At 39.8% G+C, this 21,881-nt stretch overlaps 1 protein-coding gene across 8 annotated transcripts in view; it reads left to right on the plus strand.

Moving 5' to 3' along the window:
- The window catches only part of camkk1a (calcium/calmodulin-dependent protein kinase kinase 1, alpha a), a 145,289-nt gene that overhangs the window by 98,780 nt on the left and 24,628 nt on the right, over positions 1 to 21,881 (plus strand). For all 8 annotated transcript variants that reach the window (XM_017701727.2, XM_037533128.1, XM_017701724.2 and 5 more), the window contains 7 exons: positions 2,446 to 2,579; positions 3,544 to 3,580; positions 7,011 to 7,032; positions 8,797 to 8,885; positions 16,719 to 16,918; positions 20,866 to 20,919; positions 21,077 to 21,150. In XM_017701727.2, the coding sequence (XP_017557216.1) occupies positions 2,446 to 2,579; positions 3,544 to 3,580; positions 7,011 to 7,032; positions 8,797 to 8,885; positions 16,719 to 16,918; positions 20,866 to 20,919; positions 21,077 to 21,150 (610 nt within the window). The remainder of the gene's footprint in view (positions 1 to 2,445; positions 2,580 to 3,543; positions 3,581 to 7,010; positions 7,033 to 8,796; positions 8,886 to 16,718; positions 16,919 to 20,865; positions 20,920 to 21,076; positions 21,151 to 21,881) is intronic.

Consider the following 21,881-nt stretch of genomic DNA (forward strand, 5'->3'; position numbering starts at 1 on the left):
CGTTAGCACATCTCACCAAACGATATCATGGAGGTGTAAGTATGTGCTTGAGAAGTGAGCGCTTCTGCAACGGTCAGCTCAAGGTGTTTCCTGTGTTTATCAACTCCTCCCGCTTTTCACACAATGGCTCTGCTTATCTGATGGGATGAAACACATGTATGGTGGGCTGATCGCAGTGTCTGCTACTATCAGCTTTGAGCTGTTTTCTGTTATCTGACGTCCTTATTCATTCCACCGTTAGTCAGCACACAGTCTTATGTGCTGACTCTTAGCTCTTATCTATTCCAGCCTTATAGTTGAACAATATGACCATTAAGCTTTCAATGCTAAACATAAGCTTTCTTTAATAAATCTCAAAAGAGTAATAAAAATAATAATAATAAGGCTAACAATTCCACAGAACCACAACATTTTCTGTCCTTTTACCATCTTGGCTGTAATTATGTCTCTGTGTGCTGATGTTGTAGTACAGGCTAAAAATATAAACACAAACCCGGATTTTGCTCTGCTTTAACCTTTAGCTCAGTTATATCCGCTTTTCTCGCTTCTTAGGAAACTTCTCCGTGAGTTTCTTATAAAATGTCTCTCATTGTTTGACTTTTTATGAGGTTGAAGTCACTTCTCATCCTCCGGCTTCTAGTTCAAATGGTTCCACCTTAAATGGTGCCAGATTGTACTGCTGCGGCATTCAAGGTGGAGCGGGAGAATTCGAAAGAGAAGCTGACTTCATTTTCGCAAGTTGCTGCAGATAAAGCGTATCAGGAAACCAGTGATTTTATAAATGTAAATTTAAGTGACGTCCATTCATCTCCAAATTATCGATTCGTTTCGTTCTCTGCGTTGGTGTGATCAACAGTCTGTGTGTCAGTCTTCAGCGTTAGAGGTTGGTGAATTAGCAGTTGTGTTACCTCCAAAAATCAGCTCTGCAGCAGTGGAGAGATTATGCAGGCCTGATTCTCACCCCAAACAGAGTCAGAGTCACTCATAAGAATTTTGAGGCTAAAGTGTTGCTGAAGTTTAATAAAGTCTCTGAATGTCACGTCTGTTCATAAACCAATCAAACATAGCATTATGACCACCTCCTTGTTTCTATGCTCATTTTTAAACACTGTGTCCACTCACTGTCCATTCTATTAGACGCACCTGCTGTCGATTCACCCTGTAGATGTAAAAAGAGAGATGACATGTCTTGCTGAACAGTATGAGCTAATCATCCCCTAGTCGTCCCCTAGTCGTTTAAAAACTCCAGCAGCACTGCTGTGTCTGATCCACTCAGACCAGTGGAACACCCACTAACCCCTTACCACCATGTCAGTGTTACTGCAGTGCTGAGAATGATCCACCATCCAAATAGTACCTGCTCTGTGAGGGTCCATGGGGGTCCTGACCACTAAAGAATAGGGTAAAAGGGGGCTAACAAGGTATCAAAGAAACAGATGGACTACAGTCTGTAACTGTAGAACTGTTTTTTTTTTTTTTTGTTTTTTTTTTTATGAAAAACCTGGAATGATTGACTTTGCCTTAATTAAGTCTTAATTTTTGCTGGATATCACGCCTTTGGGTGTGTAAGTTTGATTGTTGGTTACACTTTTTGGTGATATTTTTATATATTTGTAGCTTTTCAGTTGTGTTTCTGGCACAGGATTAAATGCAGTGTCTTGTTCACACTATCAGTTGGGCTTGCTTGGTGTGTCAGGTGGACATTCACAACCAAACATTCTGGCAATCACGCTTTGAAAGTAGCTAAAAAGTAACGCACTACTTTTCAAAAAGTAGCTAAAATGTAGCCACTAATCTTTCTAGAAAAGTAGCTAAATTGTAGCTAGTTACACATTTTGAGAAAGTAGCCACAAAGTAGCTAACTACAAATTTTTCAGTAGCTGTCCCAACCCTGGTTTTAGCTCATATAGATGGTCAGATGTTCGCATGCTTTTATCCATATAATGCATCATAGTTTATATTGGTAGACTGGTTTTGTGCATCATTCCAGTCCAGGAGTATTCTCTTGCTTGCATTATTCAAAATTCAAAGGATCACTTGACATTCAAGTGTAAAAAGGACAAAAATCTGTCCAGAACATTTTTATCACAGGGTGAGAGAGCAGCGATTTTCGAAAATGGCATTCATCTCTCCCTTACAGACATCTGCTTAGGTCTTCAAAGGTCTGTTGGCATCACTATTAACCTTAAAGTGTCCGTATATTATAGCAGTTTTCTCAATCCTGGTCCTGGAGTACCACTGTCCCTGCCTAATGAACTGATTAACAGGGATTCTTGAGTTGAAGTGAATACGTTAGAGTGAGGAGAACACTACAGCATGCAGATCAGTGGTATTCCATGACCAGGATTGAGAAACACTGCCCATTAGAATCTATATTGCTTGTTAAAGCTCACTATCTCCAGTTCCTTTGCCTCTTTTTAAACACTGCTCCTACTCTTTGTGCAGGCCGCCCTCCTCCACGGGGTCCGAAAGCAGCCCTGGGTGAGCAGCCTAAAGTGCTTGGGCCCCTGGAGAGGGTCTACCAAGAGATCGCCATCCTCAAAAAGCTCGACCACCTCAACATCGTCAAGCTGGTGGAGGTTAGCGCTGGTCCTTTTACACTTAGAAATAAGCCTTTCATGTGAGCTGAGATGCTGAGATTCAGGCCGAGGTTTCAGGCTTTTAAAAAGTTTGTTTGAGCAGTGCTTTTCGGAACGGTGCCTGAGGCTTAAATGAGTCAGCCTAAGTGACTGATGTGGTTCTGTGGAGAGAGAAAGCGAGAGAAGCGCCCTGAGAATTGAACTGAAGATTAAAAGAATGTGATTCAGTGCAATCAGAACTTGAAAACTGAGTCACGCAGCTGGTCATCTAGCAGGGGGACAAAGCAAATGGCAGTTTTTCAGAAATTAGCCAACATTATTGAACCGAGGAATCCTTTGTACCTTTAAGATCAGACAAAAAGAAGGAGATCGATTGGAGGAGAGCGAGCAAAAATGGTGGGATGGAAAGATGCTGAAGAGAAAAGGGGGGGCACTGCTGAGCTCTCAGCATGGCCCTGTTGGAGAGTCCTTCAATCACAGGCTTTTAGAGAAAGGCCAAAAGAGGGAAAGAGTGAGAGGGCTGGGCTAGAGCTAAATGAGACTTCAGTAAGTAGGCAGTGCTCCACTCCATGGTTGTCAGTTTGTTCATAAATAGCTTTTTACTGTTCTCTGTTTTCCCGCGTTATTGTCTACAATAATACACTGTCTGGTGTGCTGTACTGTAGTTCAATAGACTTCTGCATGACTTTGTAGCTTCAAAAGCTTCTCTAGTCATTGTAGGAACAGTGCAGAAAGATAATAAATATGCTCCACAGGGGACAACATTCATCCCGTGTTCCGTTTTTGTTCTCATTTTAGCTTGCGTCCTTGTTTTGTATGTTATGTAGTGTGATTTGTATGTTGCGTAATCCAGTTTGCAGAATTCTGGGTCATGCTCGACATCTCTTCGACATTGATATTAACACCAGTGCAGCACAGAAAGGGCCTGTGGGAGCTTTTGATCTACATAATGTTTCTTTTCCAGGTGCTGGATGACCCAGCTGAGGACAATCTGCACATGGGTAAGGGCATTGAACTGTTCAGATACACAACAATCTGCCAAAATATTGAATTTCTATTCAACTTACAAGTAAATGATTATTTTGCCATTAAAATGGCTGATGTTGGATGAGAAGGCCCAGCTTTGGCAGTCGACACTACAGTTCATCCCAAAGGTGTTCAGTAGGGTTGAGGTCAGGGCTCTGCAGCCACTGCAGCTGCTTGGCCATGGAAATCCATTTCATGAAGGTCCTCATGCACAGTTCTTGTGTTGGTGTTGCTTCGAGAGGCCGTTTCGAACTCTGTAGCCAGTGATGCAACAGAGTCTTTCACTTTTTTGATGCAACTGTCTTTCACTTTGTGGCACCAAGACACTGTGAAGATAAGTGAATGTATCCTCTACAGGAAACAAACATAAAGATTGAACTGTTCTATGGAATTTAGTGCACAGTAATTTCTGTTCAGTTGCAGAGTTTAACATGTGGGGGGGCAATATATGAATAAACAGTTGTACATTGTAATGTGCAGAGATGTGTTCTCTGTAGAGGATATATTAACTTAATGTCACTTGAAAAATCAACAAAACATATCATTTGACCAGGGCCACCCAAACCTTTGCATACAACTGTATAAAAGTAGAGAAAAAAAAAACAAGGACTCGTCAAAACCATGGCTGGATCTACCAGCTGGGCAACTGTCAAAGGGGCAAGGGGCACCACAGAAATTTATTCACAGACCAAACTCAGTCTAATATCCAGGTGATAACACCCCATAAGCTATGTTATATATGACATACGTTTTGTGGGCAGTAAAGTATCTGGAAAACATGGAGAAATGATCATTTTGGCATCTTACCTGATGTAGATTATGATGTTAGTGATCTACGTGGGTGACTTTTGCTGGCATGATTTTGCAAGACAACAGCTGAGGAGCTTTAAGAGTACTGGACATGTCTCCATTGAAACTGTTTTAAGGTGTCCTGACAAACACCTTTTTTTTCTAAAACAGATATTTCATATCCTGAAATCTGATTGGCTGGGCCATGTTGGAAGCCTTTGTAAAATAACCAAAATTTGAGATTCAGCCTCAGCATGAAAATAAAATGACCAAACAAATTCAACGAGAATGCAAAACTAACCAAACTAACTGTAATAATACTAAATGATGATGATTATTAGTAATATTATTATTATTATTATTATTATTATTATTATCTGCAGTAGTAGTATTAGTGGTACTTGTTGTTGTTTTTGTTTATGGTTTGTGGTGACCGAATAGTTGCTAATAAACATTGACTAAGATCCACTTAAATTACTGTATGTGTTGAGTAGTTAAACCTCATACACAAAAAATGGGACCCTGCATTTTTTTAACTGGCCCCCTCTTAGATGATCACCTAGTGGCACCCAAAGTAATTTGAGTTTGAGACCCCAGCTCTACACACCTTACACAATCTTCCTTCACCTACCAGCAGCAAGCAGCCGAGAAAGCCCAGAGCCCATCGTCAGAGGAAAGAAATCGATTTAGCAAATTTTGCAGACAAGTGCTCTATTACAGTGGTGGAGACTGTGGATGGAAGCTCATCTCCCCCCTGCTGCTCTCACTGACAAGCAGGACAAATGAAAAAAGAATGCAATTTGGGGAGTTTGAAGAACTCTTGTTCCAAACAACGGAGTGCCTTTGTCTGCGATGCTGGAATTTTATGCTTGCACCTCCTGGCCATTTTGAAAATACCAATCCCCACACCAATGGTTTCCAACCCTGGTCCTGGATAGCTAACTGCAGAACCTAGTTCCAACTACAATTTGCCACACCTCTTTCAGGTAATGAGCCTATTTCCATGTCCCTGATTGGCTGAATCAATTGTGTTTGAGTTAACTAAGGGGTGTGGCCACTCTCAAGGGCCAGGTTTGGAGACCACTGATCACTGTAGATTCTGGCAGTAAGCAGCACTTTCAATAGTAGCTTTGATTCACTCTTCATAAATCTGCATGTTCTAACAGTATATAATAAAATTGCTCATCTAACACAAATTTTCCAGCTAATTCTCAAATGTCAATTACATCTGAGACATGTACACTACTCAAGTCAAAGACCACCTTTTTATTTATTTTTAATAAGAACAGCTATGAAATGTTATTTTTAAATCTCAGGAAAATAAAGAAAAACATGTTTAATAGAAATTTACCCAAAGACTTCATCAGGTGAATGTCATTTTTTCCCCAGTAATTGGTGGGTCCACTCTTTACCTTTTGAACTTTCAGGAGCCATTCATACTTCCCGTCAACGTTTCAGTAAAATCTGTAGGGATATCTTCCACACCTCCAAAGTTCAGTCTTGAGTTAGTTGCAGTTTCTGCTTCTCATTATCCTTTTAATCCTAAGTACAAATTCAGTCCATAAAACCTTACTCCACTTCGCAGATGTCCCGTTTGAGTGTTCTATTTCAAATTTGCATCTTTTTTAATGTATTTCCTTTTCTCTGTAACAGCATCATGACACTGATGTCTGTAACGTTTATAATGTCAGAGAGAGCTTTGGGAACAGCTTTTGTTGGGAGGTCACAGCTGTAAATGGTTGGTTTTAAGACTGGAAGGATAGAAGAGTTAAAGTAGCAGTAGAGTCCACAAAAGCAAGGAGTGGACAGATACTGGCAGTGTTTGCTCTTTATTTTTCTGTTAAATGTGTTTCCTGCTTTTTTTCTGAATCTGAATAAAGAATAACGTGAAAGCGGGAAAGAAATCTGATTATGGAGCGACTCATGTAGACTGAGTTTTCACAGTATCACATAACTGAAGTGTGCTTGTATACATGTTGAACAAATTATTGCCGATATTGTCCATGCTTATTTTAACATGACAATAGTTAACCACATCCTGTATGTTACAACAGCATGGCTGCATAATCAATGTGGGTGCTAGACTGACCTACGTGCCGCCCAGTCTCTCAATGAAAATGTGTTTTGTTAAGCCTAAAATATGACAACAAAGGCTTTGTACATCTGCACCGCAGAATACTTGCTTTTCAAGCTGTATCAATTGATGTCTTCAGTCTCCAAATGATCATTAGGTATTGGTAGAAAGGTGGAAAGGTGATGTAACACAGTGCTGGCTTATCGCTAACATAACATTGCAAATCCACAAAGGGTTAAGTGGAAATTAGTGCTGTTGTAGTGTTGATCAGATTACTCTTGGTCAAAGGTATCAAATTTATCACAGTGTGCTTGGACACGTGCAGAACCAATGATCTTCTCAGTTCAGTTTGCAGAGAGAAATGAGGCAGTGAATTGATCTATAGTGGATGTATTTTCTACATTATATGCAGTAGAACTGATCTGTATATTTTAATACAGCGCTCTCTCTCTCTCTCTCTCTCTCCCTCTCTCTCTCTCTCTCTCTCTCTCTCTCTCTCTCTCTCTCTCTCTCTCTCTCTCTCTCTCACTCTCTCCCCCCAGTGTTTGAACTAATGCAGAAAGGGTGAGTGTTGTATCCTCTCTCGTGTGTAATTGAAGCTTTGGCTCCTCACTGCCTTTCTCTCTCTGCCTCTCTCCATCCCTCCATTCATACCTGTCCTCTCTAGCATAGCTATCAGCTCTTCAGCTCTGCCATTCCACCTCCATTTGCCCCTTCTGCTCCTGCCTTCCCAAAGGATTCATTACATGCTTATGCTTTCACTTTACAGTTAATTCTGTTGTTATTTTTTCTGTTGGTCGTGCCTCATTTTCTGTTCTTTTTTATTATTATTATTATTCACTACATTTTTGAATACGGTTTGTTGTTGATCAGACTGCAGGGCTTGACTTCTACATAGCCCACATGTCACTTCATTGTGATGCCCAATAATGTATATGATGACTAACTTTTGGATGAATAACTGAATTTGCTGAATAATAAGTTTATTTCTCTCTCATCTCTTTTTCTCTGTATGATTCTCCTTCTTCTCTCCTTCTTCTTCTTGTTTTTTCTTTCTTTGTATTTCTCTTCCTTTTTTTATTTTTTCTCTTTGTATTTCTCTGTTTCTGTTCTCTGTCGTTATCTCTATTTCTCTCTCTTTCTTTGCCTCACTCTTTCTCTCTTTTTCTTTCTGTCTCTCTCTTTTTTGTTTCTCTCTTTCTTTTTGGCTTTATCTGTCTCTCTCTGTACCCTCTCTCTGTTTTCTCTTTTTCTTTTTATCTCTCCATTTTTCTTTTTTCTTTCTCTTTTTCTTTTGTTTCTCTCCATTTTGTTTTTCTTTCTTTTTCTCATCGTTTTCTTTCTCTTTTTCTCATCATCTTTTTCTTCGTTTCTGTCTTTGTCTCTCTTGCCTCTCTCTCTCTCTCTCTCTCTCTCTCTCTCTCTCTCTCTCTGTCTCTCTTTCAGAAATTAAGCTGTGCTAGTTCCCTGCAGTCTCAGTGAAGTGTTATAAAAGGGCAGGCAGCATCCCGCTTCACCACACGACTCTATTCTTTTTACAATGTGACATTTAGTTGTAATTGAAAGCAACTTCGGCCAGCTAATCGGCTCTGCTGCGGTGTGGAGGGTGAATGTGTTATTTCGTCTCGCTCTGCTTTGTGCATCTGTTCTCAGTGAAAAGCAAAGGATCTGCTTTGGTAATTCCAGAATGCTCTGTTATCCAGCAAAACGGCCTGAATTGGCCCTTTCCTCAGCGTTGTGCTGGCGTGTCTGTAGGTTATGAATGATGCGGGGAGGTTTTTTTTTTATGTAAATCTCTTGACGGGCTGTAGTGTTTGGAGGATTTATCTGAACTGTGCGCTGTAGTGTCCTCTCACTGCTCAGCTCCTCTGGTTCGTAGAGCCTCTGGCTTCAAACGCCGTGTTTAAACCTCTCTTTGTAATGAGACTCTTCAAGTATTAGACCTCTATTGAACTCTCAATTACAGACATGCTCTCTCTCTCTCTCTCTCTCTCTCTCTCTCTCTCTCTCTCTCTCGCTCTCGCTCTCGCTCTCTCTCTCTCGCTCTCTCTCTCTCGCTCTCTCTCTCTCGCTCTCTCTCTCTCGCTCTCTCTCTCTCTCTCTCTCGCTCTCTCTCTCTCGCTCTCGCTCTCTCTCTCGCTCTCTCTCTCTCCCTCTCGCTCTCTCTCGCTCTCTCTCTCCCTCTCTCTCTCCCTCTCTCGCTCGCTCTCTCTCTCTCTCGCTCTCTCTCTCGCTCTCTCTCTCGCTCTCTCTCTCTCTCTCTCTCTCGCTCTCTCTCTCGCTCTCTCGCTCTCTCTCTCGCTCTCTCTCTCTCCCCCTCCCTTCCAGGCCTGTGATGGAGGTACCTACAGAAAACCCCTTCAGTGAAGAGCAGGCACGCCTCTACTTCAGAGATATCGTCCTGGGCATTGAGTACTGTGAGTTATTATCTAGCACTTGCAGAGCTGCAGAGGGCTTAAGAAAATGATCAAAAACACTAGGCAGTCTTTAGATATATAATATACTGTGCAGCAGACTTAAACTGCCTGAGAACATTCCGTTCATAGTTATTTATTTGCTTTGTGTCTGTTTTTCTCAGAAACTCACTAATATTAAAATAAATTCCAACCGGCCTCTAAAATGGATTCATTTTTGATGAAAGCTGGCGATTTCTGGTGACAGGAAACAGCACAAACGTTGGTGAGGCAAAGTGGGCGGAGTTAGTGATGTGACAAAGTTAAGCAGAGTTTAACACTATTCAAATAAGGAGCAACTAGAGACTGAATAATGGCAAAAGTGCAACCAAATATTGTTTTCCTCACAAACTGACCAGACAGACACAGGGATTAAATAAAAATAAGCACACAAGCGTTTTTACACCAATGTATTGTAGTGGGAATGCATCTAATTTGTGCTTGGCATCAGTGAAACCGTGGCAGTTATTGGTCCGGAATTTAGAAGCACCCACAGGCGATAAGTCGCTGCTGGTGTGAACGGTGTGTCAGTCTGACATGCACTGCCATCCTTTTAATGACATCAGTACTCGCTCTGCCACAACTGTGTACTGTGTTGTGAACCACGTACTGTAGGGCAACAAGAGTTGCACTGAACGTATATTAACACTGTCATACTGGTAATAAGGTAATTAAATCTAAAAACTTTCAAAATAAAAGCTACAATAATGATAAGACATGAATGTTGGGTTTGTTCCCACTCGTTGAGATACATATGCTTGGAAGCCAGAACAACCCAAAAAATCTTTTTGCTGTTTTTGCAAGATTTTACCAGCAAAATGTTAATTTTGCTTTTAGTTTGGGGTTTAAAGGTCTCCTTCTTTTCAAAAATATAGATGCCTGGTCTTGTTTGCCTGGAAATATCTGTCTAGGGGATGTTAGCAAGATGGTCATCCAATAGACAGACTCTTCTATAATCCTAAAGAAAACAAAAGCTGAAAATGAATGATATTTTGGTAGATGGTAGATGACCATAGAAGTAAGGTAAACTTGTAAAATTTGCTAATAAATCTGTAAAATAAAACACCTTGCAAGCATTTATATTTTAGATGACTCACTGATTATTGGCGTAGGAGCTGACCGATAGGTGGCACTGGCAGAAAGAGAGGAAAAATCAAAGGCAGGAGAAACCTCAGAAAAATGAAGAGTGACAGTGGCTCATCGATGGCTAAGAGCTACACACACCACAGAGCACGTTTGAGTCCAACTTTCAATCTTTGACTTTGCACTCTCAGATATCCTCTAATGGGTGTGATCAGCCGGAGCCAAGCCTGTGCTGTGGTGTGTGGTGCGTTTGGCCACCTAACTAAGCTGTCAGAATCACTGATTTCTGAATTCTTTCTGCTCTATGTCCCCTTACAAGAAAAGAGGAGATTAACCTCAGCATTAAATTGAAAGACGTTCTACTGATGAATGAGAAAAGTGTGAGATCAATGAGAACAATGAGATTTTTCTTTTCTTAAGGAAAAAAAAATTATATTCTAAGACTGGGGTGAGACGAGTCAGACACAGAAGAGTTCGTCCACATGTGTGACAATGTTTTGATCAAAATGAGAAAATCTAAGGGGTTATTTCTCAGGAATTCAGAAAATGGCTTAAGTCTCACTTTGAGAAGAACATGAGCTTTAGAGGTGATCTCATTTAAAGTATTTCTTTCATCTGGGAAAGTTCTAAACTCCACAGAACAGGTACTGCATGATTTCAGTCGCTCCAACTCCGACTTTCACTCTCTCAGACATTAGTTTTTATTCTCTACGCTTGTTCCAGCACAGCAGCAGTTAGTCAGAACCAGGCCTGTGCTGTGATGTGTGGCGTGTTTGGCCTGCTAACTAAACGCTTGTAAGCTTAGCCAAAATGCTACAGTCCCAGACACCACAGAACAGGTTTAACTTCAGCTTTCTGTCACTTCAACACACTTCACTCAATTTTCTACGCTCGTTTCTACAAAGCACCAGTTACTCAGAATCAGGCCTGTACTATGATGTATGGCAGTATTTGGGTCTGTAGTGTGTTCTCTAAGCTAGCTTTAGTTAGCCGATCAGGCTATACATCCAAACATCACAGAACAGGTTTAATTTTGCCATTCTGTCCATTCAGCACCAAGTGTTTGACTTGACTAACTCAGGTTGGAATCATTATCATCTAAACTTGTGCCTTTGCTGTAGGTAGCTAGAATCAAACGTGTTCTTTGGAGAACAGATATGTTATCATGCTAGCTAAGCTAGTGCTAACCAGCTTCTCTCTGCTAGTTTACAGCACTGCTTAATAGTCATAAATTGTTAAGATAGATGGTTTGACCTTTATTAAATGATGGCTTGCAAATTGTGCACTGTGTTCATCTATTTAGTGACCATGTAAGCAGACTTCTGATGCTGTTTTATTCAATTTTGAAATAATGCAGAACAAGATGGCAAAAAAGACGGATGGGAGATATGAAAAATGTCCAATACCACACAGCCTTTTTATAGGCTATGTTGTATACAATGTTACATAAATATCAAAAAAGATTGGCTAAATGAATACTTTTTTTTCTACTGTGTTTTTCTTTTAAACACATGCCAAAAGACTTTTCAAGGCTCCTTAGATGTAGTAAGTGAGCTGTGTGTGAGCTGCATTTATTTAATTTTTTTAATCCAATCTTGGGGTTTTGAGACTCCCACCTCTTAATACACATTCAAAGCAATTTGCAGTCATTTTCAAAGTAATGAAACATTGCTGAGTTCCAACAGGTGGGTGTCTGAGTGACCCTGGAGCCAAATAAAAAATATTCCAATAAGGTTTGTTACAATTTGCCAGGTAGAGCAGAGATTTCAGAGGCCTGTATTTCTGTGGAGCGTGAGACTGTTTGAAACATGGAATCCACAAATTCATTAAAAAAACAGGAAATTTGGCCGTCCTCATGAGAAATGTATTATGTGCTGGAGGAAACGGACGACTGGCTTGATGAAGCGCCGTGTTTTTAAAACAAAGCCTCAAAAGTTAGCGGTCCCCGGAGGGGTGAGCTAGCTCACAGGCTTGCTAGCATCCCTCCTGCATTTCCGTGGTTACGGTTAGTCATTGTCACTTATGTAAAAGTGAGTGCCTTGGGGAGCTGTAACTCGAGAAGCGTCTCCATGTTTGTTGCTCTGTTGTTCTAGCACATCCTAGTGTCCGATTAGTCTAGTGGGAAAGCGGTCAGGGGAATTTTAGTATGTGTCAGGGGCATTTGTGAGGGTGTGTACGCAGTGCTGAATGAAGTCTTGCTCTTTTGGTGTGAGATACATTTGCCTGTGTGATAAAACATGAATGACAAAAATGTAAAGTTTTGATCATGTGCACTCGAGGTATTCTTGGTAAAATGGGGAGGGAAAGCATAAATCAGTGTGACAGTAAGGGAAAGTAACCATATAGATTTTGTTTAGGATTTTATATAATTAGTTTTTTTGATAATTTCCCTTATTAGTGTACATGATTGCACCACCTGCCATTTTTAGAGTTTTTGAAGGCAAAAGAAGCTAAAATGAATTGTATATGAATGTAGTAAAATTGTTTCACATAGAAGAGGAATTGTTTAAGAATTAGATATATGTTATGTATTAAATTATTTTGGGAAAATTATGGGCATCTCATGTCAGTGATCCTTATTCACACATTGGTGGAACCCAGAAGTCTGAGACCACATTACAAATTTTTTTTTTTTTACTTGAAATAACAGGAAATAAACAACAGAAAGTCAACAACAAAATATGGAAACAAAATAAAGTTATGAGAAGTAAAATAAAGAGTATAGATGATTTTGTTGTTACGAGGTCACTGTTCAAACTGAAGCATATTTTGTTTTATCACCTCCATTAAATCCATATTCAGACAATTCTTAGGTGGATTTGACCTGCTAATCAGAGGCTGTTGCACAAACTTGTAGTCAGCTCGACCAAATACTGAAATTCTGGAATTAATGTTCGAATTTCAAGGATTTTAATTTTCATGAAAATTGTTATGCACATAATTTGTAATAAAAAGCTTTGTAGAAAACAATAGTAGTAGTGGTCAGGCTACTCAGGCATATGTGTGTGTGTATGTATGTATGTATGTATGTATATATATATATATATATATATATATATATATATATATATATATATAAGATTGCTTTTGCTTTGAATCATCCTATACCAGTGGTCCAGGAGAACTACATTCCTGCAGTTTACTTCCAGCCTGTATGCAATAAGCTGCCCTGTCCCTTACTTAACTCTAACTGATCCAGCCAATCAGAGACTTGGAAACAGGTTGATTAGCTGGTGCAGGTGTGGTAGGTAAACTTACCAAACTTTCCCAAATGTTTCAGTAGTGACAGCTTTATTTTATGTTGATCAGGGCTCAAAAACACTAGCAAACTTAGCTTTGAACAGTTGTGCACACATAAAATCATAATATTTCTCATTAAAACACAAAAAAAAGTTTACTTCAGTGTAGAAATTTTGTTTCAGTAGTGACCATTGTTAATGTTACACACTGATCTTTAGACTCATATGGGACACATATTTATTCAAAAACACTGAAGTAACTGTTTGAAAAGGTTGAAATGGCCAGTTAGAATCTAACTGATGAAATTATGATAATTGTGGCCAACTTGGTATACAATAATTATCAAACCCTCTGTGTGGCTCTGTGGACAGAGCATCATAAACAGTGACTGCTGAAGGAGTAAGACCTGTGGTCTGGAATTGTCAAGAGTGGAGTCATCTCCACTCCAGGGCTTGGGCCTCCGCTCGGTCATTAGCATGAGCCGCCTCATCTGTCCTCAGCATGCCTGTGCCACAATGACAAGATAGCAGAGATACAGAGATGACCACAGGCTGTCTGTTTGATTTAATTACTGAGCTATGCTCGTCCGTTTCCTCTATGGGGCATTTGTTATGTCTGTTGTGTTCAAGCCCTGAGAGTGCCAAGCTCTGTCTGTTCTGAGAGCAGCTACTTATGTCTGCCATCTGTCTCTGATTTTGTGCATAGTTGATTCAAAACTGTATAGTCACTGACCATTGAGTATGCTGTGTTGATATTGGGCCCCTGAAGCTTATCAATACAGATTTAGTCTCATATTGCTTTGCACGTTATGTAAATAGATCAATATCTATTACAGGTCATGATCTCTCCCACGTCCAATCTCTCCACATGCGTTTGCTCATGTCTGTTTTCAGAGTAGGTTGGAGGGACTTGCCTTTGATGGACCTAGCTCTTGTTTTTCATTAGCTCTGTGTGAGGCACCCCAGGGAATGTGGGGAACGTTTACTAAATCAATAGGGCTATTCAACACTCTGCATTAGGGAAGCCTGTGATGGCCCGGATTGACTTTTGTTATTTTAATGTTTGCTTTTCTTGATCTGTGTGTGTGGATCAGATCCCACAAGGAGGTAGAATAAATGCCATGGGGGTGGGGGGTGGGCAAAAAATCCCATACTCATTATTTCTCCTAATGTACAATGCATTTTTCCACTTCCACTTATTTTTTAAGAGACGCTTTGTGTTTGTTTTTTATACTGAAAGGGCAAAACCATTTTTTTTGGTTACTGAACTATTCTTATTACATACACCAGCTGTCCACTCCATTAAGTACACCTCCTTGTATCTACACTTATTGTCAATTTTATCGGCTCCTCTTACTATATAGGTGCACTCCGTAGTTCTACAATTACAGACTGTAGTTCATCTGTTTCTCTGCATACTTTGTTATCCCCTTTTACCCTGTTCTTCAGTGGGCAGGACCCCCTTAGAACAGGTATTATTTGGGTGATGGATCATTATCAGCACTGCAGTAACACAGACACAGCAGTGCTGATGGAGTTTTTAAACACCTCAGTGTCACTGCTGGACTGAGAACAGTCCACCAACCAAAAATATCCAGCCAACATCGTCCTGTAGGCAGCGTCCTGTGACCACTGATGAGGGACTAGATGATGACCAACACAAACTGTGCAGCAGCAGATGAGCTACTGTTGTTGATTTGACATCTTCAAAATGGACCGCAAAAAGTAGAGGTGTGGGGGGGAAAGAAAATGGACAGTAACTGGACAGTGTATAAAACTGCTGTCTAATCCATTTGTACCAGAACCCAAACATTTGCATACAGCTGTACCCAGTGTGCAAAGTAGGCTGCAGGGCCAACCTGAAGGAGAGCAGTGCAGTAAAGTATCCCGAACTCAGAAGCTCAGCAATTGTAGCAGAACCTTTCCCTAAATTTGCCTTTAAGCATCTATTTTTGCCTGACAGCATAATATAAGTGATTCTAAGACACTCGGGGGGGATTTAAGAGGTTAATTAGGAGAGTCCTGGACACCCCATGACTGCATCTTTTATTTATTTTTTAGCTCAAAAATTTCCCTTTCCTTGTGCTAGTGGATTGTTTTATATACAATCTCAGAAATATCTTCTGAAACATGGATAACTCTATTTTGACTAGAAGGTAATTAAATTAAATCTGGGTTCTGCCCTTTGCACGGTACTGTATTGGTCTCGACTAAGAAAGCAGTATACGCAGTAGGCCTGGGTGATAGGACAATGTAATCAGATATTGATGGACAAGTATCCTGATGATAATGCTTAAAATGCAATTACTGCCACGTTGGGAAACTGACAGGGAATTAGAGTGGACTACTTTACTGTTAAACAGCTTACTAAACCTGTTGAGAGATTGGAACTCGTTTCTCTAAGAAGTGTAGCTTTACTTACCTTACAGCTCCTCACCTTTTGCTTGTTTTACTATACGTTGGGTTTAGCTTGTGTACGAGTAAAATAAACGCTGATGTGCATTCAGACTTTCTCGCTTCAGTGTTCCTCACTGCAGTAAAAACAACCAAGCTTCTGTTGCCGCAGAGCACCATCTCTAGCCCTGGCTACTCTCTAATCCTTGTCTATGGCCAGGAAATGGGATTAAAAAAGGTAACAGATAATGTTAAATACTATATACACATAATGTTGCATGTATGCACTAGCTGAATTACAGTGTGACTCTGCAAATCTGGCAGATTTTTTTTTTTTTTTTGTGTGGCTTTGGAAATCACTTGCAAACCCAGGTCAGCGTGAATCTGCACCAGAGCTGAGAGGTGAAGTAATTTTCAAAAAAGCTGGATTGCTTAGTGTTATTTAATGTTTTAAAACAAATATTTGCATTAAATCAGTTATTGTATGAAAAATATAAACTAAAAATAGAGCAAAAAGTGGGACAAAGCTGCAGAGGACTGTGTGTATTGTTTTGGGGGATATAATCAATAATTGCAATTTTTCAACCAGAAAATATTGTGCTTATTATTTTTAGATACCTTCTAGGCTATATTTTTCCCTTTGATTACTGAAATGTCTGAATGTAGGATTGCCTTTGATTTGTAGGATCGTCTGTAGCACCCTTAATCCTTTTTGTAGCCATCAACACAAGATGTCTGAATTTTTTACACTGGCTTAATCACAGAACAAAACAAATGACAATTTCCTGAAGGGCATTGGCACCAGTTTAGCTTTGATTGACCACTTGAGACAGGAAGGCACCACTCCTCCAGTCAGCTTTTGTGTACTTTTGTCAGTTGGCTGTGGTGACCTCTCTTGACCGCTTAAGTGGCCCTCATGAACTTTAAGAGGCAGTCTGCTTTGGCAGTTTTTTGGTTTTTTTTAAAGTGTATTATTTTATAGCCCTTGTTTAACTTTTCAGTTGTGATTTAATTGCAATTTCATTACAGTGCTGAAGATTTAAAAAACATTTGAAAAATTTGACTTTCCTCTGCTCCTCAGTGCACTATCAGAAGATTGTCCACAGGGACATCAAGCCGTCTAATTTGTTGCTGGGAGACGACGGCCATGTGAAGATTGCTGATTTTGGTGTTAGTAACCAGTTCGAGGGGAATGATGCCTTGCTCTCCAGCACGGCTGGGACTCCTGCTTTCATGGCCCCAGAGACCCTTTCTGACAACCGCAAAAGCTTCAGTGGAAAGGTGAATGTGTAAATATGTGTAAATATCTTTCAGTGTTGCCCAGTGATGCCTTCCTGAACAATAACAGTTGGCTTTTGAACTTGGAACTGCTGGTAACTGTTGGGATGGCCTTTTACTTTTTTGGGCCTTGTCTTGTACACACAGAGATTTCTCCAGATTCCCTAAATCTTTTAGTGATATTAGGCATGGTAGAGGGTGAAATGCCTAAAATCCTTGCAGTCTTTGGCTGGAGTGTTAATCTGTTAACTGTTTGATTTTTTGCTGATTAGAGAAGGGTATCGTTAGGGTTTTTTTCGATACCAATGACAATGCCGATACTGATCAATACTTTTATTGATACTGCTTTACATAAATAAAATAGACGTGACATAAAAGATGTGAACATTCATGAAGATTCAAGATGTGAAAGGGCTGTGGTCATCTCTCTACAGTTGAAAATATTAATCATAAGCAATACAAAATCAGCTTCATCAAATATAACGGGTCGCTTGTCTTTTCGTTTATGTGTTACAACAGGTGTTTTAAAGTTTTCAGGACCTAATTAATAAACTCATTTTAAACCATTCCTAAACCATTTATAAGAATAGCCTTATTGTGAATGGTACCCCTCCCACCCAGTTTGTATGTAAATTATTTTTTTGTTTACATGCTGAATTACATTTGCTTATATATTACATCAAACACTGTTACATCAAAACATAAGAAAATTTAGATTTTCTATGGGCTCTTTAGACCCATCAGGCTCTCTGTATTTTGACATACTGACCACTGCCTGTGCTTAAATAGTGGCCAGTGTTTATATAAAGCTCCGGCACGGTCAGTAATGACAGCATGTTGACTGTATTAGGTCCAGTGACCTGTGCTGTAGGCTGCTTATCAGCTTGTGACACTGTGCATTGAACTAGTAATGAGCTGCTGTGTGTGTGTGTGTGTGTGTGTGTGTGTGTGTGTGTGTGTGTGTGTCCAGTGCCAACAGTAAATCACAGTAAAAATATGATCTGTGATGTGAATAAGTAGGTGGCACACACAGTCGTTTTTTTTTTCCCCCTTTATTTCTCTTCAACATTCCATACACACATACAGACTCTGTACGTGTGCTGTTACACTGCAGGCACGTGTCACCAGCCAGATTGATTTAGGTCTGCTGTCACCCCAGAGACTCGGCCAGACAGTCACTGATTCAGACAGGCTCTTGTGTTTACAGGACCACAGTGTCCAGAACCTGCCATGCACTCCAGACGGCCTTTCTGATGGGCTGGCAGAGTCTGAGGAAGTTTTAAAGTGCCAGCGTGCAGGGAGACAAAGAGATAAGGGCTACAGTCATTACCTCAGTACTGCAGCACTGGTGAAGTAGCGTGCCAAGTGCGTCACCACCATAACCACACATTTCCATTTTTCCCCATGAGAGCACAGTTATGCAAAGCGAAGCTGACTGGAAACCAGAAGAGGTAAGCGTGTAGCTTCTGAACCGCATTGTGCTGCTTGAGTACACTCCTGTGTTAATCAGTATAGCCCTACAACAACGGTTGCCCCCTGCCACACCTGTAGTGTATTACAATATCTCAGAATGACCACGAAATATGAACGTTATAGAGCATTATAGGGTGCTTTTGTTTTTATGTGTATATTTGATATTTGTCAGGTTTTTTCTAGGGATGCCCCAAAATTTGTTATTTTCATATATATATATATATATATATATATATATATATATATATATATATATATATATATATATATATATATATATATATATACACACACACACAATTCCAATGAAGTTGGGACGTTGTGCAAAACATAAATAAAAACAGGATATGATGATTTGCAAATCCTTTTCAACCTATATTCAATTGAATACACTACAAAGACAAGATATTTAATGTTCAAATGGATAAACTTTATTGTTTTTTGCAAATATTCACTCATTTTGAATTTGATACCTGCAACATGTTCCAAAGAAGTTGGGACAGGGGCAACAAAAGACTGGGAAACTTGAGGAATGCTCAAAAAACACCTGTTTGGAACATTCCACAGGTGAACAGGTTAATTGGAAATTAATTGGAGCATCCCTGAAAGGTTCCATCGTTCACAAGTAAGGGTGGGGTGAGGTTCACCACTTTGTGAACAACTGCGTGAGCAAATAGTCCAACAGTTTAAGAACAACTTTTCTCAATGTGTAATTACAAGGAATTTCAGGATTTCATCATCTGCAGTCCATAATATCAAAAGATTCAGAGAATCTGGAGAAATCTCTGCAAGTAAGCGGCAAGGCAGAAAACCAACATTGAATGCCCGTGAAAGTGGAAAAGTGTCCTGTGTTCTGACGAGTCCACATTTCAAATTGTTTTTGAAAATCATGGACGTCGTGTCCTCCGGGCCAAAGAGGAAAAGGACTGTCCGGATTGTTATCAGCGCAAAGTTCAAAAGCCGGCATCTCTGATGGTATGGCGGTGTGTAACTTGCACATCTGTGAAGGCATCATTAATGCTGAAAGGTACATACAGGTTTAGGAGCAACATATGCTGCCATCCAAGCAACGTGTTTTTCAGGGACGTCCTGCTTATTTCAGCAAGACAATGCCAAGCCACATTCTGCACATGTTGGTGTGCAGGGCACAGTGCGGGTACTAAACTGGCCTGCCTGCAGCCCAGACCTGTCTCCCATATTATGGTATATTATATACATAATATACATATATATATATATAATATATTATATATATTATATATATATATATTATATATTATATATTATATATATATATATTATATATATAATATACATGGTATATTAAAAACGTGTGGCGCATTATGAAGCGCAAAATACAACAACGGAGACCCCGGACTGTTGAGCAACTGAAGTTGTACATCAAGCAAGAATGGGAAAGAATTCCATTCCAATATAGGTTGAAAAGGATTTGCAAATCATGGTATTCTGTTTTTATTTATGTTTTACACAACGTCCCAACTACATAGGAATTGTGTGTGTGTGTGTGTGTGTGTGTGTGTGTGTACAAAAAACAACATAAAATGTGGTCTGTGCAAATGTTATTTTCTCTGTCTCAGTAAAACTCTGCACTACAGTTTACAATGAATTGCCATATGTACGTTTGTTCCCTGTAGAGAAAGTATTAACTTGTTTTCACTTAGAAAATTAACAACATATTCAATCTTTTCCATACCACTAGAAGTATGTTTCATTGTTTTGCTTCAGCCCTGCTAACTCAAAGCTATACTATGTAAAATTTGGAGATTTGGAGACCTCTCTGGTGGAAATGTGGAATTACATGCAACATGTGGAAAAGTATTTTGTAATGTGGGTTTTGCTTTGGACCCTTTCCCCAAATGGATGAATCTGATCATTGTGTGTTGAAAGAGTATTCTTAGGATGTGTACAGACTGTAGGAAAAGCAAATTTGTTTCTCACATCAGATTTTTTGAAACATCACACTGTTATTTTCAACTGATGAATCGGATTTGTATCCAGATATCACCAACCTATTTGCGTGTTGCTGTGGTAACCACATAGGTGCCAGTAACTGTGTAGCTATGCTGATGATGTATATTTCAAGTCTTTGGTGCTCTTCTTGAATCCCAGCACTTCCATCACTTGGGATTTGATGTTGTTTGTTGCATTGAAATTGATGCAAAAGACGATTTGAAATCTGATTTGATCTTAAAAATCCAATTGGAATTGCAATTCAGACCATATCTAAATGTTGTTTGGATCCAAGATGGATTTTATGTGGGTTTGTGCTGTCCAGACTACCAAAAATCAAACAGGATAGTCTGGCTATGCCAAAGGTGACTTGCAGCAGCGCATGGGCGTTGTATATTTTGGCGTGTTACTTTTCCTCCTCAGACAGTAGTGCTACTTCTTTCAGTGGAAACAAAAAAAATCTTACATAGCCTGTGTGCAATGGCTGTGGCTTTCTTGTGTTTCAGGCTCTTGATGTGTGGGCAATGGGGGTGACGCTCTACTGCTTTGTATTCGGAAAGGTAAGACTATAGAGGAGGATTGGAAGCTGTTGGTTTTTGATGTTTTTCTGATGATGAATGGAAATTAGCAGTGTGGAGTCCATTTATTGCAATGGAGGCTTTTCCGTCTTTCATTTTTGATGTATAGCAAAGCTCATGTGTGATTCTCTCTTTTCAGTGCCCTTTTATTGATGAGTACATATTGGCTCTGCACAACAAGATCAGGAGCAAGCCGGTGGAGTTTCCCGAGACGTGAGTTGTTCCTTTCGTCTCCACCTGTGTGTGATCCATCAGAGAGACAGGGACATGTACAATGAGCATGTGCAAACCACTCCAAGCCTCTGGGTGCAATTACCCTGATCTGGCACAGCGACTGAGGTGATAAGCCCCTCTTCAGCTGGCTGCTACAATTGCCAATCGCAAATTCTGCAGTTGGGTGTTACGAGGGCATTTTTGAATTTTTGTCTCAAAGTCAATATTTATGTGACTTTGTTTGGAACAATCATAAATCCAACATAGTGTGAATCATTAAGCTAGTATTCCTGCACAGGTTGTTATCACTTGCAGTCAACCACAGTGATTTAATTATGTTAACATCCAGCCCTACCATTCGGACCATAAGTGTGAGAATTAGGTAAAAAACAAAAAGAACACTACTACACTAGTGTTAATTTCTGCTAACGTCCCTCTGGGAATCTAGTAGTTTGGTAGTGCTAAATTAATGCCAAGTCACTGTTCTAGGTTAAACTCAGACATACAAAGCTTCTAAAAGACATTCAGTGTATCCCAGTGAAATGGGGGAAAGATTTTTCTTTTTCTTTCTGTCACTATGTCATGGCAAATCAAATCATTATGTTCTCCACTGTTCTCTGCCTTATTTTCTCACCCCCCTCCTAATCATTGCACAGTAAAGCATAGCTATCTGTCAATGCCTCAAGTATTCGATTACTTGTCAGAGTGGCAGTATTTGAATTTAAAGTTTA

The sequence above is a fragment of the Pygocentrus nattereri genome, chromosome 23, assembly GCF_015220715.1.
Source record: "Pygocentrus nattereri isolate fPygNat1 chromosome 23, fPygNat1.pri, whole genome shotgun sequence".
Classification (NCBI taxonomy): domain Eukaryota; kingdom Metazoa; phylum Chordata; class Actinopteri; order Characiformes; family Serrasalmidae; genus Pygocentrus; species Pygocentrus nattereri.